This window comes from Pongo pygmaeus, chromosome 1 (assembly GCF_028885625.2).
Source record: "Pongo pygmaeus isolate AG05252 chromosome 1, NHGRI_mPonPyg2-v2.0_pri, whole genome shotgun sequence".
Lineage (NCBI taxonomy): Eukaryota > Metazoa > Chordata > Mammalia > Primates > Hominidae > Pongo > Pongo pygmaeus.
The window spans coordinates 178,061,025-178,086,259 of NC_072373.2; the positions used below are offsets into that span (position 1 = coordinate 178,061,025).

The window sequence follows — 25,235 nt, forward strand, 5'->3', positions numbered from 1 at the left end:
TAGGAAAGTTACTTAAAAATTTCCTGAGCCTCGGTTTTCTTCCCTGAAGAAGAATGGGAGCACATCCCTCATAGGGTCATTGTGAAAATATAACAAGATCATGTCTATTACATGCCCAGCAAGGCACACTCTCCAGGCTAGATATGAGGTATTAGATGCCCCTCCCCTCCAAGTCTAATAGGAGAATGCTCCCTGAGAGTTCACCACAGACTAGTCTCCGCGGCTGCTGAGGAACAAAGTGGGTTAAATGTCTGCCTCAAGCAGAAAGAAGGAAAGAAAAACTGTACATCCACAAGTATTTCAGCACGTAAAAGAATTATAAACTTATTTCTAGTTTCCTCTTGCCGACACACTCTTCACCCTGAATGGCTGTAGCAGCAGCACATGACTGTGACTCCTGCTTGGAACTAGCTACTATATTAGGGACTGGGGTGAGAGGTGAGCCAACTGTGTGCCTGTCTCCAGGCTTTGCTTTCCAGGAGAGAGATCCTCAAAGTTATCATCTAGGCATTTTATGGGTAGAGTTTTTCACTTTTGCTGTTATGCTATCTATCTAGACTATCTAAGAGGCTTTTTCTTTTCTCCGAATGATGCTTTTTTTATGCCACCCTTTTTTTTTTTTTTTTTTGGAACAGCGTCTCACTCTGTCGCCCAGGCTGGAGTGCAGTGGCGTGATCTCAGCTCACTGCAACCTCCGCCTTCTAGGTTCAAGCGATTCTCCTGCCTCGGCCTCCCGAGTAGCTGGTATTACAGGCGTGTGCCACCACGCCTGGCTAATTTTTGTATTTTTGTAGAGATGGGGTTTCGTCATGTTGGCCAGGCTGGTCTTTAACTCCTGACCTCAGGTGATCCACTCACCTTGGCCTCCCAAAGTGCTGGGATTACAGGAGCAAGCCACTGCGCTCGGCCAATGCCATCCTATTTATTTGAAATTGTCCTTTCCCGTTTTCCTCCAAGATGCTTCTGTCAGTTGATTTTGGTCTCTATCTTGCATTGTTAGAGACTTTCCGCAGTTGTCTTGGTTGTCCTCTCAGGTGTAAGGGTGAAGATTAAACAGCTGGCTCTGAACATGTGAGTGGGGCTTATTAACTATGAGCTTTGCTGTGGGATGATCTGAGTGGGCCAGTATCACTGTCTTTCCTCCTTTCCCATGGGGATAGTCAGATTTCTCAGTATGCTTCCCCTGTCCTGTCTGGAGGGCAGTGTTCTGGGAATGAGGGGCTGGTGCCAGGTACAGAAGAGGTCTTCCAGTTTGGCATGCATATAGTAATCATCTATTTTTGGTAAGGGACACCTCTTCTACAATAATGCCTAGCATTCCTAGGACCAGAGACTTTTTGCTAAACTTTGAGAATAAATTTCCTTTTTTTTTTTTTTTTTTTTTTTTTGAGACGGAGTCTCGCTCTGTCACCAGGCTGGAGTGCAATGGTGCGATTTTGGCTCACTGCAACCTCCACCTCCCCTGTTCAAGCCATTCTCCTGCCTCAGCCTCCCAAGTAGCTGGGACTACAGGTACACGCCACCACACCCAGCTAATTTTTGTATTTTTAGTAGAGACAAGGTTTAACCATGTTGGCCAGGCTAGTCTCAATCTCTTGACCTCCTGATCCACCCACCTCAGCCTCCCAAAGTGCTGGGATTACAGCCAATAAAACTTTTATTTATAAAAACAGATGGTGAGCCACACTTTGTTGTTTCCTGATCTAAGCATCTTTAGTTTCTTAACGTCCTCAACTTTTTTTAACTTTCAACTGCAACCAAATATTCCCTACTTTTGGCCGGGTGCGGTGGCTCATGCCTGTAATCCCAGCACTTTGGGAAGCTGAAGCAGGTGGATCACAAGCTCAGGAGATGGAGACCATCCTGGCTAACACGGTGAAACCCTGTCTCTATTAAAAATACAAAAAATTAGCCGGGCGTGGTGGCACGAGCCTGTAGTCCCAGCTACTAGGGAAACTGAGGCAGGAGAATCGCTTGAACCTGGGAGGCCGAGGTTGCAGTGAGCCAAGATTGTACCACTGCACTCCAGCCTGGGAGACAGAGCGAGACTCCATCTCAAAAAAAAAAAAAATCCCTACTTTAGTTAAACAACCCCCCTTTACCTCTTTCCAGCACCACTAACTCCGGAGCATTTTGAGGATTTTTAATGTAACTTAGATTTGTTCTTGGATTCCTCAATACAGGTTTAGGATTTGGCTTTCTCCAGTCCGCTACACTAACCGCTACTCTTCCATGTCTTTCTAACTTGCAGAATTATTATTATTATTATTATTATTATTATTATTATTATTATTATTTTGAGATGGAGTCTCACTCTGTCGCCCAGGCTGGAGTGCAGTGGCACAATCTCAGCTCACTGCAACCTCCACCTCTTGGGTTCATGCCATTCTCCTGCCTCAGCCTCCCGAGTAGCTGGGACTACAGGTGCCCGCCAACATGCCCAGCTAATTTTTTGTATTTTCAGTAGATACGGGGTTTCACCGTGTTAGCCAGGATGGTCTCGATCTCCTGACCTCGTGATCCACCTGCCTCGGCCTCCCAAAGTGCTGGGATTATAGGCGTGAGCCACCGCACCTGGCACTAAGTTGCAAAATTATATTTTTAAATCTTCTCCTGTTGCTTCCCTTCCTTTTAGAGTCTTGGGGTGGGTTGTTGTTGTTGTCATTGTTTTTTGAGACAGAGTCTTGCTCTGTGTCCCAAGCTGGAGTGCAGCAGCACGATCTTGGCTCACTGCAACCTCCGCCTCCCAGGTTCAAGCAATTCTCCTGCCTCAGCCTCCTAAGTAGTTGGGACTACAGGCAGGCACCCGCCACCATGCCCAGCTAATTTTTGTATTTTTAGTGGAGGCGGGGTTTCACCATGTTGTCCAGGCTGGTCTTGAACTCCTGACCTCAAGTGATCTGCCTGCCTTGGCCTCCCAAAGTTAAAGGATTACAGACGTGAGCCACTGCGACCGGCCAGAGTTTTGGTGTGTGTGTTTTTTTTTTTTTTTTGAGAGGGAGTCTCACCCTGTCGCCCAGGCTAGAGTGCAGTGGCACGATCTTGGCTCACGCAACCTCTGCCTCCTGGTTTCAAGCAATTCTCCTGCCTCAGTCTCCTGAGTAGCTGGGACTACAGGCATGTGCTACCACGCCCAGCTAATTTTTTGTATTTTTAGTAGAGACGGGGTTTCACCATGTTAGCCAGGATGGTCTGTATCTCCTGACCTCGTGATCTGCCCGCTGCAGCCTCCCAAAGTGCTGGGATTACAGGCATGAGCCACTGCGCCCCGCCCCAGCCCGGTTTTTTTAACAAAGATTCAGAAGACATCCAATTTGGATGCTGCTCTTCCTCAAATCTCTTGCCCATAGTTTCAAAGCCCTCTCTATTTACATATAACGAAGCAAATCTGTTTTATATTCTATATCTTATATCTGAAGTCTTTAGGGGTCTGATTCTGATAACCATTGATTCTGCTGGTTCCCATGCATATGTGGCTTGGTTTTCTTATTTTTGTGTCTTGATTTTTATTTTATTTTTACTATATGCATGGGATTCAGCAGGCTTCTTTATTTGAGAGTTAATTGGGGCCTGGGTTGAAGTTGAATTCATTTAGAATTTGTTTTTTTTTTTTTGCTTCTGTTATCTAGGGGCACTACTAACTGTTACCATTTTTAAAATAAAATTCTCCACTTGAGAATTGTAGGAAATACAACATAAATTTGGGCTCCAAATCCAAGCGAGGGCTTATGGTTGTGAAAACTTGGGCGTGTCCGGGTGGGGTGGCTCATGCCTATAATCCCAGCACTGTGGGAGGCCAAGGTGAGAGGATCACTTGAGCCCAGGAGTTTGAGACCAGCCTGGGCAACATTTTTAAAACCCCGTCTCTACAAAAAATTTAAAAATTAGCCCAATGTGATGGCATGTGCCTGTAGTCCCAGCTACTTGGGAAGCTGAGTTGGGAGGATTGCTTGAGCCGAGGAGGTTGAGGCTGCAGTGAGCCACGATCATGCCACTGCACTCCAGCCTGGGTGACAGAGCAGACCCTCTCTCAAACAAAAAAAACAACAAAAAGTCGGCTGGGCGTGGTGGGTCACACCTGTAATCCCAGCACTTTGGGAGGGTGAAACCCCATCTCTACTAAAAATACAAAAAATTAGCCAGGTGTGGTGGCACATGCCTTTAATCTCAGCTGCTCGGGAGGCTGAGGCAGGAGAATCGCTTGAACCCAGCAGGTGGAGGTTGCCATAAGCCGAGATCACACCACTGCACTCCAGCCTGGGCATCAAGAGCACACACCAAGTTTTTTTGTGCCCACATCCACCTAGCACCAAGGTCAAGTAGGCCGTTTTCCCTCCCATCCCTTCTGCGTAATGGGTCTCACTCACCCTGTACTGAGGCTGAAGTGGAGGTCAAGTTTCAGGTGCCTGCAGGATGTCCTGTTAGGTTCCATGTTGGCTGGGCCTTAGCTTTTTCTTGTGTCTCCCTTGTCCCAGCAGCAGCCCGAAGGGATGCATAGGGTTGCCAAGTGTCACTGATACCCTCGGGGTCAGACCGGTTTAGGTTTTTCCTTACCCCCCAGAGTTCTCCTTTCACTTTGTCCTGAGGCCCTGCTATTCACCACACAAGGTGCCTCTTCACCAGGTTGTACAGGTGGTGATGGGAGGGGAGGAGAACTGACAAAGCAGGAAGGGCTATAGAACACCCTTACCAGTTCAATGTTGGGGATTAGAGGAAGGGAAAAATATAAGCCGATAGTCATGTTTGTGTCCTGGGTTACTTGAAAAGTGATTTTTTTTTTTTTTTTTTTTTTTTTAAGACAGACTCTAGACTGGAGTGCAGTGGCGTGATCTTGGCTCACTGCAACCTCCACCTCCCAGGTTCAAGTGACTCTCCTGCCTCAGCCTCCCCAGTAGCTGGGATTACAGGCGTATGCCACCATGCCTGGCTAATTTTTGTATTTTTAGTAGAGATAGGGTTTCACCATGTTGGTCAGGCTAGTCTTAAACTTCTGACCTCAAGTGATCCACCTGCCTGGGCCTCCCAAAGTGCTAGGATTACAGGTGTGACCCACCGCGTCCCCGACCCTGGCTAATTTTTGTGTTTTTAGTAGAGATGGGGTTTTGCCATGTTGGCCAGGCTGGTCTCAAACTCTTGACCTCAGGTGATCTGCCTGCCTTGGCCTCCCAAAGTTCTGGGATTACAGGTGTGAACCACCGCGTCCAGCCCCTTCCTACATTCTTGATTCTGGTCCTCTTAGCCATTGACCAAGCCGACTCCAAATTCACCATGTGCTGTAAGGGGTGCCTGGCTATGGCTTTATCTCCAGATAGGCTCCACCTCAGCCTCTTGTCTTTGGCTGGCTGCTTCTGGGGGCACACGTCTCTCTCTATGCAAGGAGTGAGAACTCTGTTTGCAGATGCTTCAATAATTATCTTGAACCAAGCGTCTCTGATTTTAGACTTCATTTCCTGAATAGTAAAGCTGAGAATTTCTGCGTTATCCACTGTGGAGTTAACTGTAAAACCATGACAGGGGTTTGGACTAGAGGATTAGAGTCCCATGCACAATATAATAATTCATTTCTATTCTTCCTTAAGGTTCCCTGCCAGGGCTAAGTACTTAACTTTACGCTTATGTCCATTGCCAGCACTACCTTTTCTTTTTAGTTGAATACAGAATCTGTTGGTTCTTCTGGGCTAAGGTGGCCTCAGGAATAAAATATTCCCTCTTGTAGGTAGCAGCACTCTCTGGAGATGCACGACGGTGCCTGGACATCTGCAGGCGTGCCACAGAGATCTGTGAGTTCTCCCAGCAGAAGCCTGACTCCCCTGGCCTGGTCACCATAGCCCACTCAATGGAAGCTGTGGATGAGATGTTTTCATCATCATACATCACGGCCATCAAGTAAGATGCTCCACTTCCTGAGCCTTCCTGGAAGGCTGTAGAAACATGTTTCCCTTTCTAAGCTTTTACTCATTCAACCTGCACTTACTAATAACACAGTTATTTTTCGTAGGGACATTATCTAGTCAGGGAAACAGAAATATAACCCTAGGATAATAGAATATTTGCCACTAATTGAGCTATATTATAGGTGTTTAGGGCATAAAAGTGCTATGATAGGAACAAAAAAAAAGGAAGCAGCTGCTTTTCTCACACTGATTGATGTGCTCTGCTCATGAAATGAGGGCACGGGTATTTATGAGTGACCAGTATATTTCCAGATGTAGTTGCTATGTTTCCTCACTTCCACAGTGACATTTTCTGTATCAGTTTGAGAGTTTGGGGGTCAGGGGGAACCTTGCCACATAATATAGGAGAAATTATTTTCCAGGTTTTCTCTTTTCTAAAGACACAGAAAAGTTTTCTTTGGCTTTCCTCTGGGCTGGGGTTATAGCCACTGACAAAAACTCACATCCCCTCGTTTCCCTTAAGAAATTCCTCTGTTCTGGAACAGAGCTTCCTGAGAGCCATCCTCGCAGAGTTCCGTCGATCAGGACTGGAGGAAGCCACGTTTCAACAGGTGATCTCCTCCTCTTTTCAAATCCTTCTAGATTTTGGACTTGCGCTTTTAAAATATGTGGAAATTTCCATGAATGTGTGACAGTCTCTATTTTGTGCCACCTAGAGTATGTGAAAGAATACCAGACTGGCACCTATTTTAATGTGACATTTTATAGAGCTGCATAAGAGACCTTTAGTGACTGGTTTCTGCATGTTAGATTGAAGGCCTGTGTGCCAGACACTGTTCAAAGAATGAGATGAACAAGACAAAGTTACTCCCCGATTACAGCTTATGTTGTAGTGGAGTCAAGGCTTTCAGAATGAGGCCATATTTGAGAACAAATCACAGATCAATCTAATCCCTACATGGGCATAGTTCAATTAGATCAAGTGAGAGGAATCAGTAGGGCTTGTGCTTTGTTAGTTTACTTAAGACTGGTATCTCTAGGTAATTGGCTGCCTTGGAAGATGAATTGTTAAAGGTGTTTATGAGTGTGTACCTGAGAGTGTGTATGTCTGTGTATGTATGTTTTAGACATCTTTATTTAACTAAAATAAGTCAGGAAAACATTTTCCTTTCAGCTACTTATTTATTGGGTTGGTTGTAAATTCTTGTTTAAAATTTTAGCTGCTGGTCATGTTTTGCCCATTACTGTTCTCCTCCTAGAGTCTGAGATAGCTCTTCTGCAGAGAGTGACTTTCATTTTAGTTTATAAACATTTCCTGAACATCTGCAGTGTGCCATTAACTGTGATGGATCCTTGAACCCCAAGCTGATTTGGTTAACATCCCTGTTCCTGACAAGCTCCCAGTCTTGGCGCTGGGACGGGGATGGACTCATAGATATTTAGAATGGAAAGTGACCAGAAATGCTCCAGATTTAGCTGACCCAGTAGAGAACGTTAGGGTAGGAATCTATGTTTCCAGCTATCCTCCTGCCTCCCTTTATTTCTTTATTCAATTTTCTCTCTAGGCCTTTGTGCTTTTCCAAGGGTCATGCCTTGGCATTTGCTCACTGTACCTGATCAGGAAAGTGGCCTTGTAGCAAAATTTGACTTGAATTTTGACAATCTCAATTATGGAACTCTCAGCCCCTGGAGACAAGACTATTTGTATCACCAGTGAGAGTTACTAGTCATTTTATATCCATTAACTCACAAGGGATGTACAGTGTATTTTATAGATAAAATTGAAGCTCAAAAGAGTGCAGTAACTTGCCCAGGTTTACATATTTAGGTAAATATTAGCACCAGGATTCAGGCCTGCTGTTTTCTGATTCCAAGGCTAGCATTCCATTCTGCCTCTGCGTTTTGTGTACCACTGGGGCACCAACTGATGCCTTCTGGAGTGTTTGATATCCTGCGGGCCATGTGTCTGATTTTCTCAAATGAAGAAAGAAAGGAACAGAAAAAGCCCCAGGATTGTATTTCCTCTTAACCTTTGCCTTGCTATTTGTGTCTAGATATATAGTCAACATGTGGCGCTATGCAGAATGGAGGGGCTGCCATACCCCACCATGTCAGAGACCATGGCCGTGTGTTCTCACCTGGGCTCCTGTCGCCTCCTGCTTGTGGAGCCCAGCAGGAACGATCTGCTCCTTCGGGTGCGGCTCAATGTCAGCCAGGACGACGTGCTGTATGCACTGAAAGAAGAGTCAAGGGGCTTCACAAGTTAAAAGACTGTGGTCTTGCTGGGTTTTGTTTTTTGAGACAAGGTCTTGCTCTGTCGCCCAGGCTGGAGTGCAGTGGCACGATCATGGCTCACTGCAGCCTTGACTTCTCAGGCTTAAGTGACCCCCCAACCTCAGCCTCCCAGGTGGCTGAAACTACAGGCATATGCCACCACGCCCAGCTGATTTTTTGTATTTTTTGTAGAGAAAGGGCTTCACCATGTTGTCCGGCTAGTCTACAAAGAATCTGATTTCCTTTTTCTAAGTACATGGAATTGTTGTAACAAAGTATATTGAATGGAAATGGCTCTCATGTATTTTGGAATTTTCCATTAAATAATTTGCTTTTTCCTGAGTGTTTGTGAAGTTATTACATTATAATCATTACAAACATCTGATTATGAAACCAAACTGTCCTTCCTACAATAGTCCTTCCATGTGACTTTTATTTCTGTTACTAGGCCTGCCATTTATTTAATGGTAACATATATAAAATATAAGTACACAATTTACTTGTATCTATATAAAATAGTTCTGGGAGAGTATGCAAGAAACTGGTTACACTGATTACCTCTGGAAAGAATCAGATGGCCAGGGTTAGGGGTTAGAGGAGGACTTTTCACTGTATGTCACTATCTGTCTTAAGTTTCGAATAATATAAATAAAATTTAGTTTATAAAAAAGGAACTACTGGAAATAATATAAACCATAAGTAATCTCTAGCCACAAATAGCTAGAAAGTGTAATTTTTACAAAGGTACCATTTACCATAAAAACAAAACAAATCTTTAAATACAAAAGATTTATATGTCACAGAAAATATAAGGTACTTAGAAATAAATTGATTTAAATACTTATTTATTTATTTTTTCCCTCTGTCACCAAGGCTGGAATGCAGTAATGGATCATAGCTCACTCCAGCCTTAACCTCCTGGGTTCAAGTAATCCTCCTGCCTCAGCCTCCTAAGTAGCTGGGATTCCAGGTGTGGGCCACTATGTCTGTCTTCTAGGAATAAGTCTAATAAAGAGATGCGAGTAATCTCTGGATAGAAAACAATTCCAATCAAAATCTTGGCAAAGTTTCTTGTATGACTTTGCAGTTAATTCTGATATTTATATGGAAACCAACAACAGGCAATGAACATCTAAAACCTCATGAAGTACTGAGGCTGGGCGTGGGTGGCTCATGCCGGCAATCCCAACACTTTGGGAGGCCAAGGTGGGCAGATCACCTGAGGTCAGGAGTTTGAGACCAGCCTGATCAATATGGTGAACTCTCTCGTTTCTACTAAAAATGCAAAAATTAGTCGGGTGTGGTGGTGTCACCTGTAGTCCCAGCTACTTGGGAGTCAGGAGAATTGCTTGAACCCACCCAGGAGGCAGAGGTTGCAGTGAGCTGAGATCACACCATTGCACTCCAGCCTGGGCGACAGAGCAAGACTCCATCTGAAAAAAGTAAATAAAACCTAATATGAGGTACTGGAAGAAAACAGCCTCACCCGTGTACTAGTCCTGTCAGAAATGCTTGTCCTAAATTTATTGATGAGAAAATTATCAGACAAATCTAAATTGAGGGAGAAATACTCTGCAAAGCAGCTGTTCAACTCATTGAAAATACTAATATCACAAGAAAAAAAACATAAAACATGGAGGAACTATTCTACACCAAAGGAGAATAGAGACATGAGAGCTAAATGCACTGTGTAAACCTTGACTGGGTCCTGGATTTAGGAAATATAAACAATTATAAACATTATTATTAACTATGTATTAGACAACAGTATTTTGTAAGTGTTAAATTCCCTGAGCATGATAAATTTGTGATTATGTGGGAGAATGCTGTTCTTAGGAGATTCATAATGAAATATTTATAAGTGATGTGTTATGTCTCAACTCATTCTCAAATCATTTAGCAAAAATATGTATTTCTATATTCACATATATATGTATAATTACATATAATGGATTGAGGATCAATATCAATATTTTTTAAAATTCTGCAATGAAAAAGAGAAAATGGGCTGGGCGCAGTGGTTCATACCTGTAATCCCAGCACTTTGGGAGGCCAAGGCAGGTAGATCACCTGAGATCAGGAATTCGAGACCAGCCCGGCCAACATGGTGAAACCCCATCTCTACTAAAAATACAAAAATTAGCCAGGGGTGGTGGCATGCACTTGTAATCTCAGCTACTAGGGGGTGCTGAGGCAGAAGAATTGCTTGAACCCAGGAGGCAGAAGTTGCAGTGAGCTGAGATTGTGCCACTGCACTCCAGCCAGGGCAACAGAGCAAGACTGTCTCAGAAAAAAAAAAAGGAAAAAGAAAAAAATGGGTAAATAACAAGTCATCCAAAGAAGAAGAAACACAAATGACCAAGAAAATGGAAACAGTAAAAGAGGCATGCAAACCAAAACCATTTCACATCTATTAGAAAACCTTTCTATGGTTAAAACAGAACAACTGGAACCCTAATACCCTGCTGATGGAGGTGGAATGACTTTTGAAGATTATTTGGTGAATCTTAGCCTAGGAAATGCAAGAAATTGTATGAGCCAGTGTATTAGTCTGTCCTCGCGCTATGAAGAAATACCTGAGGCTGCGTAATTTATAAAGAAAAGAGGTTTAATTGACTCACAGTTCCACATGGCTGGGGAGCCCTCAGGAAACTTAAAATCATGGTGAAAGGCACCTCTTCACAGGGCAGCAGGACAGAGAATGAGTGCCAGCAGGGGAAATGCCAGACACTTATAAAACCATCAGATCTCGTGAGAACTCACTCCTATCACAAGAACAGCATGAAGGAAACCATGATTCAATGACCTCCCACAAGGTGCCTCCCAGGATACATGGGGATTATGGGATTACTATTCAAGATGAGATTTGGGTGGGAATACAGAGTCAAACCATATCAGCCAGTGTGATGGTTAATAGAGCATGCAGACAGCCTATTGTGGGACTATATATATGTATATACACACACATATATACACACACACACACACACATATATACACACACACACATATATATCCTATTAGTTCTGTTCCTCTAGAGAAACCTGACTAATGCAGCCAGCAATTCCATTCCTAAGTATATGCTCTAGAGAAATTCACATACGTACACCAAGAGTCATACAAAAAGTTCATAGCACTCTATAATGGTAAGCCATTGGGAAAGTGACTTATTTTCATGCTATGGAATCATATACAGAAATGAAAATCAGCTAACTAGATACGGTATACATGTCAATTTGAGCAAAGCTTACAAACAGGGTTGAGTAGAAAAAGGTTGAAGAATTACACTGTATGTAACCAATGATATAATTTTTAAAAGCTTGCAAAATACTATGTATTGCTTAAGGATACCTACACAGAAATAGAAATGCTCAGGAATAATAAACACTAAATTTAGGATAATGGGTACATCTTTGGGAAAGGGAGGTGTTGCAATATGGGAGATGTACAGGTAGCTCCAACTATGTTTTTTTTTTCTTTTTTCACAAAAATAAGACAGTTTCGTGTTGTAAAAACATTAGTTATTTGTCAAAGGTTATGTTCTTCCGTCTTCATCTGTCACCAGCTGTCAGCATCTCCTTTAAAGATCAGTTTTTTCTTCATAATGACACCTGCATGCGGCTCGTTGGCTGTCCAGATATGGTTTACAACCTAAATGTATAACACGTCAAACAAGAGCTCCACTGTTGTTTCACATGCCTGAACATGCTAAGTTAGTCCTAGTGTTTTCTGTACTTCTCAGCAGATCTTGGAGAGGCAATACTGGAATTCCTCATCACAGTCATTCTTGCTTTTGCCACAGTTCTCATAGCACCTGTCGTGTTGGTTGCAACACTGTCAGGGAAGGGATACCAATGTTAAGATGAACGCCAAACAGTGGAGAGCCACATCCATTCGGTGGGGAGGGTCTATAACCATAACGTGGGAAAGGCTTAGATCCGTCACTGCATTTATACTGGCAGAGACCGTGTCCAAAGCGGCGTTCAGGTACGTGTCTATCTTATGAACGCCGTTCCGGATGGTCTTCAGGGTGGTCCTCCAGTCGGTGGTCTGGGCCTGCTCCTGGCACCTGACAACAGCGGCCATGAGGAGGAGCAGGAGGGTGAGCGCGGGGCGCGGGAGCAGGGCCATCCGCGCAGCGCCGGGCTCTAAGGGTCCCCGAGCCGCGGCGAGGGGCGCGTCCCCAAAGAGCCCCCGGGACGCGCTAGGCAGCGGCGCGGGCCCCGGGATTGGCAGCCGCCAGCTCCATATCCACGCCTCCTTCCCAGCTGGCCGGCAGGGCCTCGCTGGCTTTACGTGAACCGCCTCGGGGAGGCAGCGCGGTCGCGGGGACGCGCCCGCTCACCTGTTTTTTTTTTCTTTCTTAAACTGGTAGTAGATGCCCATGTAGTTAATTCACACACACAGCAAGGAACTATTGAGTGCCTACTATGTACCATGCACTGCTGTAGACATGAGACACTTGGAGAAGCAACAAAAAAATTTATCCTTCTGGAGCTTGCATTCTAGTAAATGTTAAATATTGTGTATCTTTGTGTATATCTTAAATGTTTCATTATAAAAAATTTTAAATAATTTTAAAAGGAATGAGAAATATGGATGTGAAACCTCAATTTAAAAATGGTAATGGGCAGGGCATGGTGGCTCACGCCTGTAATCCCAGCACTTTGGGAGGCTGATGTGGGTTGATCTCCTGAGCTCAGGAGTTTGAGATCAGCCTGGGCACATAGCAAAAACATGTCTCTACAAAAAACAAACAAACAAACAAACAAAATGCTGGGCATGGTGGCACGTGCCTGTGGTCCCAGCTACTCAAGACGCTGAGGTGAGAGGATTGCTTGAGCCTGGGAGGAGCAGGTTGCAGTGAGCGGAGATCGCACCACTGCACTCTAGCCTGGGTGACAGAGTGAGATCCTGTCTCAAAAAAAAAAAAAAAAAAAAAAGGTAAGCAATCAGGAGATGGAAAAGCCCTTCGTCCAAGTAAACTGGGAGATCTTTGAAATCGCTAACTAGAAAACATAATTTAAAAGTTCAAGGCATAGGCAGGAGAGGAGATGGCAATGTTTTAGACAGAAGAAACTAATCCAGCAGTTTAACTTTAAAATACATTTTGAAACTTTTTTTCCTTTCTCTTGGGTTTCAAGATATAACCTTGAAGCAAACTGCAAAAGCCTTTTCCCTTAGCCGTAAAATAGACCCCATATCCCTCCCTTTCTCACTGTATATACTCCCTTCACATTTATCTTACTGTATGCTAGTATTTAATTATCTGCCTTCTTAGAAGTTCCAAGGGCTAATCTTGAGACAGACAAACCAAGCCTGGAGACACAGCTGCAAAATTCCAAAGATTACTTCAAGGTGGCTAGTCAACAGCGGGGCCGTTGTGGAGATGAGACCAGCCCACGCTCCAGGTAGGCTGGGACTCAAGATAGCCACCAGAACAAGACACACAGACGTTGTACTCTGTACAATTCTTGCATGCTTCCCATATCAAATTTTCCTTTTAAGCCCTTCTCTTTCCCCCAAAAATCGAAGTGGTTACTTTAGATGGGAATCTGGCCACTTCCCCATTACTCCGCTCTCGGTTTTTTTGTTTGTTTTAGTTTGAGACAGGGTCTCACCTTGTCACCCGGGTTGAAGGGCAGTTGACAGCTCATTGCAGCTTGGACCTCCGGGGCTACAGCGATTCTCCTGCCTCAGCCTCTCAGTAGGTAGGACTACAGGCACGCACCACCACACCCGGCTAATATTTGTAATTTTTTGTAGAGACAGGGTTTCGCCATGTTGCCCAGGCTGGTCTCGGACTCCTGAGCTCAATCTCTTGTTAACTGGACTCTGGAAGCCGCAGGGAGAAACCTGCATTCCTTAGAAAACTAGACTAGAGCATATTTACTGATGCTAAAGAGGTTGGGTTTGTATTTCCCTGGGCAAATAATTCTCTCTGAGCCTCCGTTTCTTCTAGAGATGATGTCCATCTTGCAGGATTGAGAACTGGTATAAGCTCCATTATGAAAAGTGACTGACACAAGCTTGGCAGAAAACGGGTACACTCCGTTTCTCTCCTTAATACCCTCCATGCCATTTGATTGCACAGCAGGGTAGGCGAGTGAGAACTTAGTGTTAGACTCTCTAAAGTATTTAAGACGTGCAGCGAGCTCTGCCTGTCTGAAGTTTTCAACGGACCGGAAAAGGATACTTTCAGGTGCTGAATTATTAAGAAAAATATGGTGGGCCCCATTTCCATTTCCCCAGACTTAAAGGACATGGACAAGCAGGCGAGCCCCGCCCCTGTCTCTCTTCCAGGGCGGAGCTTGGGTAGGCCCCGCCCTCTTGCGCGGTGGGGCGGGGCGAGGGCTTGAGGCGGGGTAGGTCCAGCGAGCGAGCGAGCGCCCAGCGCCTCGGGCTGAGTGAGGGAGGAGGTTCGGTGGAGAGGCTGCAAGTGGGCGAGGGCGGGGCGCAGCGACCTCATTTGAGCCGGTCGGTGGACGCCCCGGCGGAACCGCCCAGCGTTCCTGTCCTGCGCTACCTGCCCGAACGCGCCTGCGCGCTGCGAACCCCGCCCTGGTGTCACCTGTTGGAGCCCCCCGCCCGCGTAGCCGTGCACATGCGCACTGCCGGCCGCCGGCCAGTGGGGTCACGTGTTGCGCGCGAGCCACCTCCCCTGCCGGCGCTTCCTGTCGCTACCGCTGCGGCCCAGGGCCCGCGGGAGCCCAGGGCGGTGCCGTGTGAGACAAGGCCAGGGTTTGGCTCGGATTCACCGCGAGGTATGCCGCGTCCCCGCCCCTCGGCGTGGGGAGTTCTGGGGACCGCGGGGGTAGATTGAGGCGGCGCGGGCGGGGCAGGGCGGCGCGTCCCGCAGCGCGGGAGTGGGGTTCCCGTGTCGCCTCCCCCTACGGACTCCGTTGCCCACCTTTCGTGAGGCCTGGCTCTGTCATCGGGGCCGCAGCCTTGGAATGTCTGACCGGTCTCGCTTTCACCTGAGCCGGGGTCACTCCCGGGGCCCTGCCGCTCACCTAAGTCCCGAAATCTGACACTCAAGAGTCCGCCGGAGCGCCCGCCAGCTCCTCCGCCCGCTCCCCGCCGCCTCCACGCCCGTCAGCTGGTCTCCCCGCCTGGGCTGTGGCGAGATGCGCCGGCTTCCTGCCTTTTCCCCCTACCCCCTGTGCACCTCCCCTTTGCTGCCAGAATGGGGTTTCTGAAACACCGATCCGATCCCACTTCTTTCCCAGCGCCCTCAGAATAATGCCCAAACGCTTTTCGGCTTAGAGGTTTTCATGTTCTGCCGCTTGCTCACATTTCCACCTCGGCTTGTGCATTCAGGCCTCACCGCTTATGCCCCAGTCATACCAGGCCTCAGCTTCCATTGTACAGGCCAAGCTGCTCCCCACTTCAGAGCCGTCAGGTGTTCCCTCGTCTTGGAATCCTATTCCCCTCTTTCCCCCAACTTCTTTGCGTGACTCAGCCCAGGCGTCACCGCCTCGAAGGAGGAGCCTTTTCTCCCAGTGCTGAAGAAGGGGTCACCTCAGGGCACCCATGGCCCCTGGGGCAACCCCGTGTAGTCCACCTCCACCCTGTAAATGGTCATTGAAGGCTGAGAACGTCTTAGATTCATTTCTGCGCTCCCAGTGCCCAGCACAAGGTCTGACACAGGAGGTCCTGTGAATAACTGTGAGATCTTTATGGGAATCAGAATGCTGAGCCAGCTTTCTCCAGAGCTCAGCTGTGAGATGGAACTTTGATGAAATGTCCTTGGATGATGAAAATGTTGTGTGTGTGTGCTGTCTGGTCATAGCCCCTCACCACATATGGCTGTTAAGCACTTGGAATGTGTCTGTTGTGGCTGATGGATTGGATTTTTAGCTTTATTTCATTTTAATTCATTGAAATTTAAAATTAAATAGCCTGCTGTGGCTTCCATAAGCACAGCTTTAGAGCCTTTCTGAATTTCACCCAGCCTTCCACCCACTCTGAACCTAGAGTGTGCTTTTTAAATTTGAGTCCGTTCAGAACATTCCCCAGTAAACTCATTAACAGGTGATCCCCATCCCTCCCATGGCCTGTGCTGCTTCAGTGCTTTACTTAACGGTAACCCATCCTTTGGTGTTCAGCATTGCCTTCTTTGGGAGTTTACTATCCACACCTTACCACCGGTAGCACTGCGGGGGGCCTGGCTTATGGGCTACTTCAGCCTGAATCTCTGTAACTCTTCCATAGGTATCTAGGCTGCTATGATGCCAGGGCCAAGACCTCGGAAGGGCCCTCAGGCCAGAGGCCAAGGGGTGGCCGCTGCCAAGCAGGTATGGAACTTAGCCTTCTAGGCTACAGGGTCGGTTTGGGGATGGGGGTCCCTAGACTGCTTAGGCAAACTGGATCACATGTAGTTCCCCCATTAGTTCAGAGACTTGGAGCAATGCCTCCTGGAGGTGGCAGATCCCTTAGACACCCTCCTACTAGTCTCTGCCACATACAAGTGGGGAGAGGGTTCAGGAATCACCAAAGTTTAGGATGTTCTGATGGGACCTCAGTGCTCTCAAAGGTTCCTTAGATAGGGTCACAACTTTGCTTGTTAGCCAGGGATGCCAGGGCATGAGGGCTGTAGTCAGTGGGAGGACTTCACTGCCTAGGGACAGATTGCTGTGCCCCAAGTGGAAGAACAGGGGGGTCTCCTCTCCAATTTTCTTCCTTTATTTCTTCTGGGCCTATGTCTTGAGACTTCTTAGTCCATTTTTACTGTCTTTAAAAAGGCAGGTAAGAAAGGAGGTGGGGTAAAGGGCATAGACTCAAGTCGCAAAGAGCTTGTTTTAAATTCTGATTGTCTCACAAGACTGTCTCAGTTTCATCTGAACATTGGGATAAAAACAGAATGTGAGCTGGGTGCTGTGGCTCACGCCTGTAATACCAGCACTTTGGGAGGCCGAAGTGGGTGGATCACCTGAGGTCAGGAGTTTGAGACCAGCCTGGCCAACATAGTGAAACCCCATCTCTACTAAAAGTACAAAAACTAGCGGGGCGTGGTGACATGTGCCTGTAGTCCCAGCTACTTGGGACGCTAAGGCAGGAGAATCGCTTAGACCCGGGAGGCAGAGGTTGTAGTGAGCCAAGATTGCGCCACTGCACTCTAGCCTGGGCGACAGAGCCAGACTCTGTCTCAGGAAAAAAAAAAAAAAAGGATGTACCTCTACCTAGAGTAGTCAGATTCATGGAAACAGAAGAATGGTGCTTACCAGAGGCTGGAAGGAGGGGAGGAAGGGGGGTTAATGTTTAATGGGTAGAAAGTTTGTTTCACAACATGAAAACAGTTCTGTGGATGGATGATGGCGATGGTAGCAGGATAGTGTGAATGTCCTTATGCCATTGAACTCACCCTTAACAGTGGTTAAGATGGTAAATTTCATGTTGTATGTGTTTTACCAGAGTTTTAAAAAATAGGACCTTCTTCTCAGAATTGTGAGAATTAACTGAGGTAGTTAAGATAATCACATAGAACACTAAGAACAGTGCATGGCAGCTATTGCTGTTAGTTGTAATAATGGTAGTGTGTTTTAAATTCTGACTCTCTCACAAGACTGTCTCAGTTTCAGTGTGGTCTTACTGGGTTTTTTGTTGAGTCCCTAGGAAGGTAAGTGTCTCAAGGAGTAATGTTGCAGGCCTCAGTTTCTTTCTGCACATTGGGCCTCACAGACTGAAGGAGCCACTGATTGGGACTTGGAGAGCCCCAAGTCTGGCTCTGGAGCTGGGCTCTGCCCTGCTTGTTGTGTGGTTCCTAAGAGTCCTGCTCTGCTCTCAGATGGGGCTCTTTATGGAGTTTGGCCCTGAGGACATGCTGCTGGGCATGGATGAGGCTGAAGATGATGAGGACCTGGAGGCTGAGCTGCTGGCTCTCACAGGGGAAGCACAAACCACAGGCAAGAAGCCAGCACCCAAGGGGCAGGGTGAGTTTGGACACAGGGCTGGGCTTGGTGCTGGGACAAGATGGGCACAGGCTGGTGGTAGAGGGGTTCCCTTGCAGCTGGACGGAGCCAGCCAGATTCCCTGGTCCTTCCAATACCCATGTACCTTCTGCAGCACTCCCACCAAGAGGCAGCCTCGCCCTGCTTCCCCACCTTGTGTCATGGCCTGGGCTGGCCCCTCCCCATTGTGGACAAATGTGTTTCTCAGGCTGACTCAGGTCCCCATCCTTAGCCCTAGCCACGGTATTGGTGTAGGGTAGGGGCCCAGTTAGCACAGACTGAACTGGGTACATAGGAAGTACATAGAAATTGTGTCCAGTGAGTTAAGTGGAATCTCCCTCCACAGCCCAGATGAGAACAGAGACTTTAGGCCTGGGAGGATCAGGAGGTCTAAATCTTCCTCTCTTTTCACCAGGAACCCTCAGAGAATCCCCCCAACTCATCCCCCACCATCCTGTGTGTCCCTGAGCTGAGGATAATGGGAGGACCTAGGAAGGAGCTCACTGCTCCTGCCTTGGGGTGGCACAAGCCTAGGTTTGAATCCTAGCTCTGCCACTTACTAGGATTGCAGTGATAGGAAAATTAATGTTGGAAGTTTCTCAGTTTATTCAGTATATGAAAAGGGGATATTATCCATCTTGCAGATTTGTTTTGAAGCTCAATTGGACTTTGAAAATCTTTACAGATGTGAAAGGTGTTGTTGGAGGTCGGAGAGAGTGGATGGGCCATGTCTGTGTCAGGCTACTGTAGGCGGAGGTGCAGAGAAAGGAGCAGCTTGTTGCTTGGTGGGGGGCCGAGGAAAGTTTCCCTGTTGAGGGTCTTTTGAACTGGGTCTTAAAGGAAGAGCAGTTTTCCAGGTGGGACTCTGCCGTGGGAGGGAAGGGGGATTTCTGCCTGGGTGGATCTACCAAGCCCCTCCTTTACTCATCCCCGACCTTATCTGAGTTGTGCTGACTTGTTGTGACCTTCTTCCCCCAGCCCCCCTGCCCATGGCCCACATCGAGAAGTTGGCGGCAGACTGTATGCGGGATGTGGAGGAGGAGGAGGAGGAAGGGCTGGAGGAAGATGCAGAGCTGCTGGTGTGTCTGCCAGGCTGGTATCCCAGGGCTCTGAGGCAAGCTTGGGCCTGGTGGAGGAGAGGGCAGTGGAGAGGAGGCTGGAGGTGCCCCTCTGTTCTCTGACTCTGAGTGAGTGCTTGCCCCTCCTGGCTGTACAGTGGGTGGCGTGTCTCTTTGACTTCTGGTCTAAGCTCTGCAGTTGGGGATTCTCAGATTTGGAGTAATTACTGTTTTCAAGGCTATCCTTGGTCAGATTAAAGAAATATTTTGGTGAAGGGGACTCAGGCACAGTGACTGACGTTAAGGAATATTGCTGAGAGAGAGAGTCCTTTACTCTCAGGTCCTGTCGTGGGTATGGTCTTGAGGCCCCCAAGCTCCTGGGCTGTGTTTTGTCTCCCTAGACGGAGCTGCAGGAGGTCTTAGGTGTGGACGAGGAGACTGAGCCCCTGGATGATGATGAGGTAGCTGACCCAGGCGGCTCTGAGAAGGAGAACGGCCTAGAAGACACTGAACCTCCAGTGCAGACAGCCATCCTGACAGCTTCAGCCCCAGCAGCTCAGGTGGGTTCTGGAGGAGGGCCCCTGTGCCTCTGATGCTCCTGTGTGCCCAGACATAACACGTGTGTGGCCTGGCCTGCACAGCAAGGCTGCAGTCACCCTTTCCAGGACCCTCCTACAGCAGCCGCCCCAAGCAGAAACTGAGCACAAGAAACTCCTCCGTGGCCGCCAGCCTCAAAGGCCTGTCTGTTCTCCCAGACCACCCCCGGGAGACACTTCCTGGCTTCCACCAATTGGGGCTCTGTATTTGCCTCTGCCATGGCCTCTGGCCTCTCAAGTGAGCCTTTGCTTCCTGCCTTAAGGCTTTTAGGCTCTTCTTTCTCCTGGAGTCCCAGAGCTCCATCTTCTAGGGCAGCTTCCGCAGAGGGAGAATGGTAGGCCTAGCAGGCCCTGGAGTGGCCAGGCCCTTAGCTGAATTGTTCATAGGCCGGAGCATCTCAGGGGCTACACGCTTTGCTGGAGGAACGGATCCACAACTACAGAGAGGCTGCGGCCAGTGCCAAGGAGGCAGGCGAAGCAGCCAAAGCCAGGCGCTGCGAGCGTGGCCTGAAGGTGAGTCGGGCTAGGCTGGGAGCAGGGCAGGGGAGGGGGCTGCATGAAAGGCGGCTGGTGGAGATTGCACCAGTGGAGGGGAGGTCACCCCACCAGACTTTGGGGGTTGGGGGGCCACCCCTGGCCTATCCTGGAGCAGGGTCTGGGCTGAGATGGCTGGCTGGGTTTCTGGACCAGTTCTCTCCCTCAGACCTTGGAGTCGCAGCTAGCCTCTGTGAGGAGAGGCAGAAAGATCAATGAGGATGAGATCCCACCTCCAGTGGCCTTAGGAAAGCGGCCCCTGGCCCCCCAGGAACCAGCCAACAGGAGCCCTGAGGCAGACCCTCCAGCTCCCCCTGCCTTGGAGTCAGGTATCTGCAGATGCCCAAATCCTGTTCTAGTTCCTGGGGTCATAGCCCACAGCCCGTGTCCCCAGCCTGCCACCACTGTTCATTACCATTGGTCACATCCTCCCCAGGACATCCTCAGGCCAGTGAGGTCCGTGGCCGCCGCCTTCTGTGACCCTCATGTGCTCTCTGGGGACCGTTTGTTTCCTTATAGACAACCCCTCCCAACCTGAGACCAGCCTCCCTGGCGTTTCTGCCCAGCCCGTTTCAGACTCAGACCCAGACCCGCGGGCCCTGCTGTCATCCCGACAGAGAGAGTACAAAGCGGCTGCCCTCAGTGCCAAGCGGGCTGGAGAGCTAGACCGTGCCCGAGAGCTCATGAGGATTGGGAAGGTATGGCATCTGGCTCAGGGCACATACCCTCATTTTATAGATACGGGAAACTGAGGCTCAGGGAGCTAGACTGAGATTGAGTGAGATTGGCCTGAGTGGGGGTTGTTTCAACCCAGGCTCTTGGGGTCCCCTGGCTTTCAACCACCCCTGCTTTTCCAACTCTGCAGAGATTTGGTGCTGTCCTGGAGGCCCTGGAGAAGGGGCAGCCTGTGGATCTGAGTGCCATGCCCCCGGCACCTGAGGGTCAGTATGTATCTGCTCAGGCTGCGGTGGGGTTGAGGAGGAGTAGCAGGCCTGGGGCTGGCCAGGCCCTCCCACCTACTCCTCTACTCTGGATCCCCCAGATCTGAAGCCCCGGCAGGCTTCTCAGGCCGCCACAGCACCCTCAGTCATTCCCCCAGCCGTGGAGCGAATGCAGCCAGTGATGGCCCCTGAAGTCCCAGCAACCCCAGGTAGGGCAGGATGGTGGGACTGTGGCGTGGGGACCTGCAGGCATTGAGGGGCAGGCTGAGCTGATGCCCACTTCTTCTTCTTTCCTTCAAGTGGCCCCTACAGAGTCACAGACAGTGCTGGATGCCCTGCAGCAGAGGCTGAACAAGTACCGTGAGGCGGGCATCCAGGCCCGGAGTGGTGGGGACGAGCGCAAGGCTCGGATGCATGAGCGCATTGCCAAGGTGGGCCCGCGGCTGTGCAGCCCCTGCCTATGCTGGCCTCTTCCCTGGCTGGGTGCTCTGTCTCCCTGGTCCTCCAGCTAGTCCTTGTCTTTTCTGAACCTTCATCTGTTTGTCTCTCTGGGACTCTTGCTGCCTTAGGGATCTTTTTTTTCTCCCAGGGCTGCTGTCTTCCCACCAGTCTCCCTCTCCTTGCCCCACTGTGTGTCATGCTGGGCAGGGGGCCTGTGGGCTGCTGCCGACCACAAGCCCCTCCCTTCCTTCCCTTGCAGCAATATCAAGATGCTATTCGAGCACACCGAGCAGGACGGAAAGTCAACTTTGCTGAGTTGCCTGTTCCTCCGGGTGAGTGGGGCATGGCCTAGGGGCTCTGTGAGGAGGAGGTCCCTGGGCAAGAAGGGAATGGGGGACAGCCAGTGGGGATGACTTTTCATGCGTCTGCCTCCCCCCTGTGGAGCCATCTATCCCAGCCATGCCCCAGCAGAGCCATGCCCCCCACAGGGCCCCAGGTAGCTTTGTGCTTCTCTGAGCCTGCTCCCTGCCCTTCCCATGCTGTCTCTCTCCCACAGGATTTCCCCCCATCCCTGGCCTGGAGCCCCCTATGGGTGTTGAGGAGGACGCAGTGGCAGCGACATTGGCAGCTGCAGAGAAACTGGCTTCCGCAGAGGATACAGCCCCAGCTCATGAAGACGAGGACGAGGTTTGGTTGAGGGCTCAACTCCAGGGCTGGTGGGGAGAATAGCAGGTGGAGGGTAAACCCAGACCCTGTTGTCCATATTAACAAGCCCAATAAGGTACATATTCTTTCCTCCACTGTACAGAGAAAAAACTTGCCCAAGGACACCCAGCTAGGAAATAGCAGAGCTAGGATTCAAATCAAGGTCTTTCTGAACCCAGAGCCCCGGCTCTATCCCCATTACCCTGTAGTCTCTCTCCTGTTGGAGAGGTTAGATGTGAAAGCTTCTGAGGCTGTTTCTAGCTCTCAGATCTTTTAGGGCCCAGGAAGAGAAGCCACCCATCTCAGGTCACATAGCGATTTAGTACAGCGTTAGGAAGACAGCCCAAGTCTGGGAGCCGCCATGGCCATGCTGGGGAACACATCCCCTCCTAACAGCCTCCTGGGCACCTGCAGGGTGAGCCCCCAGCACAGGCCCCAGTGGCCAAGAAACCTGCACGGCCTACAGTCCCTTCATCCCAGCGCCTGCCTGAGCCCAGGGCCTCAAGTTCTAAGGAGTCACCGAGTCCATCTGGTGAGTTGGGGACAAGCAGGGTGAAGAACTGAGGGCCTAGAGAGGGCAGGTGTGGCCCTAACCAGTGGCCTTCTCCCTTCAGTGCGGGAGCAGCTGGCACTGCTGGAGGCACGGAAACTGCAGTACCAACGGGCAGCCCTGCAGGCCAAGCGCAGCCAGGACCTGGAGCAGGCCAAAGCCCATCTGCGGGTGGCCAAATGTCTTGAGGCTCAGATCATCCAGGCCCGATCTGGCAGACCTGTTGATCTGTCCAAGGTGAGTCCCACCTGGTTAACCACCAGGACTTCTCAGGTGGAGAAGGTGGCTGGCAGGCTTGACAGGCTGTGAACGAGGGCAGCTTCTGGGATGAGGTGGGGTTTGGATAGGACATGATGACAGCTGGGAAAGAGCCTTTTGCTCATACCCCTCTACCTCACACCCCCAAAGGAAACCAGGAGAAGGGAAGGTGGGCTGCCCGTGGTCAGAGATGACAAGGCTGGGCCAGGCCACAGGAGGCAAGAGTGTTATCTTGGGATAGAATGAGAGGTGATGAGTTGTCATCACTGGACTTTAGTAGAAGCTGAGGAATTATTTAGTTTGGGTTCCTGCCTTTGTTGGACTTGGTAGAGGAGTAATCTGACTCTTGGGGCCCGAGGGGCCTTGTGACCTGGGTAGGTGCCTTCACCCTTGACGGATGAGGAGGGTGACTTCATCCTCATCCACCACGAGGACCTGCGACTCTCCCAGAAGGCGGAAGAGGTGTATGCCCAGCTGCAAAAAATGCTTCTGGAGCAACAAGAGGTCAGCAGGCCCCTTGTCTGTTCCTCCCCTCTGTGCCCACAGCCTCCCCGTGGAGGAAGACCTGGAGCTCCAGCCACACAGCCCTGGACTCAAATTCTTAGCTCTTCCACTTACTGGCTGTGTGACTTGGGCAAGGCACTTCCCTCTCTCAACTACATTTTCCTCATCTGTGAGATGGGGTGATAATACCCCTCTTTCAGGGTGGTACAGAGTTCAAACAACAGAGAAGAGGGAAAGAACATTGTGATGTGTGTGTGTTTATGTATCTATCTGAACTGCCACCTGTTCTGGAAAGGCTGCCTTCTGAGGGGATGTTTGAGTTAGGTTTTGATGGAAGGAGTTGGTAATTTGGGGAATGGCTCTCCTCAGAAGAGAAAATGGCAAAAGTATAGGCAGAGAAATGTGGTGGGACTTGGGAGTAGTGCCCTTGGGGCTGTGTTGTGGGAGGAGAGAGGTGAGGCTACAGAGGAAAGTTGAAGCTTTGAGAAGTCTAGCCTTGAATGCCAACTGAAGCAGGTCCTGCTCTGGGCTCGGGAGTCACTCTGGGCCTCTGTTTTCAGAAGTGTCTGCTGTTCTCCAAGCAGTTCATGCACCAGGGCAACGTGGCTGAGACCACCCGGTAAGTGCAAGGGCTGGGACTGGGCTCATGGGGTGGGGAGAAAATCCACCGTCATGCTGACATACCCATCCCTGTCAGATTTGAGAAGCTTGCTCAGGACTGCAAGAAACAGCTGGAGATCCTGCAGCTGGCCCAGGCTCAGGGCCTTGACCCTCCCAGCCACCACTTTGAGTTGAAGACATTCCAGACCGTGAGGTACCAAGGCCTAGGGAAACAGGGGCTCCAGGCAGGGAGGGGCAGGAGGCTGGGAGCCCAGGCCAGAGACTTCTACCCCTTTAGTGAGGCTTCCCAAGCCTGGCCCCGCTGTGGGCACTGGGGCTTCTGAGGAGTAGGACAGGGTGCATGCTAGTGGAGAGTGCACAGCTGTCTGAGTGCTGTGGAAAGAGCTCTGGACCAGAAGTCAGAGACCAAGGTCTGCATACTAGCTCTGCGTCCCCTCCCTCCTGTCACCACCCAGCTGGGCAGACAGGCCCTGGAAGAAGGGACCTTGTTCCACTACTGTCCTTCACTTTTGAGCATTTTCTCCTTCCCTCTTGGCTCTAGGATCTTCTCAGAACTCAACAGCACAGAAATGCATCTGATCATTGTCCGGGGAATGAACCTCCCAGCCCCTCCAGGTAACCCTAGGGCCGCCCCTACTCCAGGAGGCTCTTGCCGGGACACTCCACTCCAAGTGCTAGGCTCCTGGCCACTCCCTCTGACTTGACTCCCTTTTCTCCTTCCCAGGGGTGACTCCCGATGACCTGGATGCTTTTGTGCGGTTTGAGTTTCACTACCCTAACTCGGTGAGGTTCAGGTAGAAGTAGGATCCTCTGAAACCCGCCTTGCATTCCAGGACCCTGTGCTCACTTTCTTCCCATCCCTGGGAGGCGTGGCTGCAGTGCTTGCCCTGTGTGCCTCTGTGTTTATAT

The 25,235-nt window shown here is 49.4% G+C and overlaps 2 protein-coding genes and 1 pseudogene across 18 annotated transcripts in view; 2 read left to right on the forward strand and 1 right to left on the reverse strand.

Moving 5' to 3' along the window:
• ORC1 (origin recognition complex subunit 1) overlaps positions 1 to 8,777 on the forward strand; it is a 31,783-nt gene extending 23,006 nt beyond the window's left edge. Inside the window, exons 15-17 of one of the 2 annotated variants that reach the window (XM_054487815.2) lie at positions 5,717 to 5,886; positions 6,418 to 6,505; positions 7,949 to 8,776. In XM_054487815.2, the coding sequence (XP_054343790.1) occupies positions 5,717 to 5,886; positions 6,418 to 6,505; positions 7,949 to 8,161 (471 nt within the window). In that variant the 3' untranslated portion in view covers positions 8,162 to 8,776. Of the gene's footprint in view, positions 1 to 5,716; positions 5,887 to 6,417; positions 6,506 to 7,948 lie in introns of both variants that reach the window. The other variant, XM_054487807.2, reaches the window with a different exon arrangement.
• A 2,574-nt stretch (positions 8,778 to 11,351) lies between these two features.
• Positions 11,352 to 13,079, reverse strand: LOC129036535 (group XIIA secretory phospholipase A2-like; annotated as a pseudogene).
• Positions 13,080 to 14,507: 1,428 nt separating this feature from the next.
• Positions 14,508 to 25,235, forward strand: part of CC2D1B (coiled-coil and C2 domain containing 1B) — a 29,127-nt gene continuing 18,399 nt past the window's right edge. For 6 of the 16 annotated variants that reach the window (XR_010124613.1, XR_010124615.1, XR_010124612.1 and 3 more), the window contains exons 1-20: positions 14,558 to 14,932; positions 16,383 to 16,465; positions 17,956 to 18,100; positions 19,097 to 19,197; positions 19,578 to 19,736; positions 20,160 to 20,285; positions 20,476 to 20,635; positions 20,826 to 21,004; positions 21,172 to 21,247; positions 21,349 to 21,456; positions 21,548 to 21,678; positions 21,948 to 22,020; positions 22,245 to 22,375; positions 22,790 to 22,925; positions 23,008 to 23,180; positions 23,580 to 23,705; positions 24,266 to 24,324; positions 24,403 to 24,519; positions 24,868 to 24,941; positions 25,051 to 25,109. Coding sequence is in view for 6 of the 16 variants with exons in the window: in XM_054487861.2 (XP_054343836.1) it covers positions 16,397 to 16,465; positions 17,956 to 18,100; positions 19,097 to 19,197; positions 19,578 to 19,736; positions 20,160 to 20,285; positions 20,476 to 20,635; positions 20,826 to 21,004; positions 21,172 to 21,247; positions 21,349 to 21,456; positions 21,548 to 21,678; positions 21,948 to 22,020; positions 22,245 to 22,375; positions 22,790 to 22,925; positions 23,008 to 23,180; positions 23,580 to 23,705; positions 24,266 to 24,324; positions 24,403 to 24,519; positions 24,868 to 24,941; positions 25,051 to 25,109 (2,202 nt within the window). In the remaining 10 variants the exon portion in view is untranslated. Of the gene's footprint in view, positions 14,933 to 16,382; positions 16,466 to 17,955; positions 18,101 to 19,096; positions 19,198 to 19,577; positions 19,737 to 20,159; positions 20,286 to 20,475; positions 20,636 to 20,825; positions 21,005 to 21,171; positions 21,248 to 21,348; positions 21,457 to 21,547; positions 21,679 to 21,947; positions 22,021 to 22,244; positions 22,376 to 22,789; positions 22,926 to 23,007; positions 23,181 to 23,579; positions 23,706 to 24,265; positions 24,325 to 24,402; positions 24,520 to 24,867; positions 24,942 to 25,050; positions 25,110 to 25,235 lie in introns of all 16 variants that reach the window. The other 10 variants (XR_010124621.1, XR_010124620.1, XR_008502596.2 and 7 more) reach the window with 7 other exon arrangements.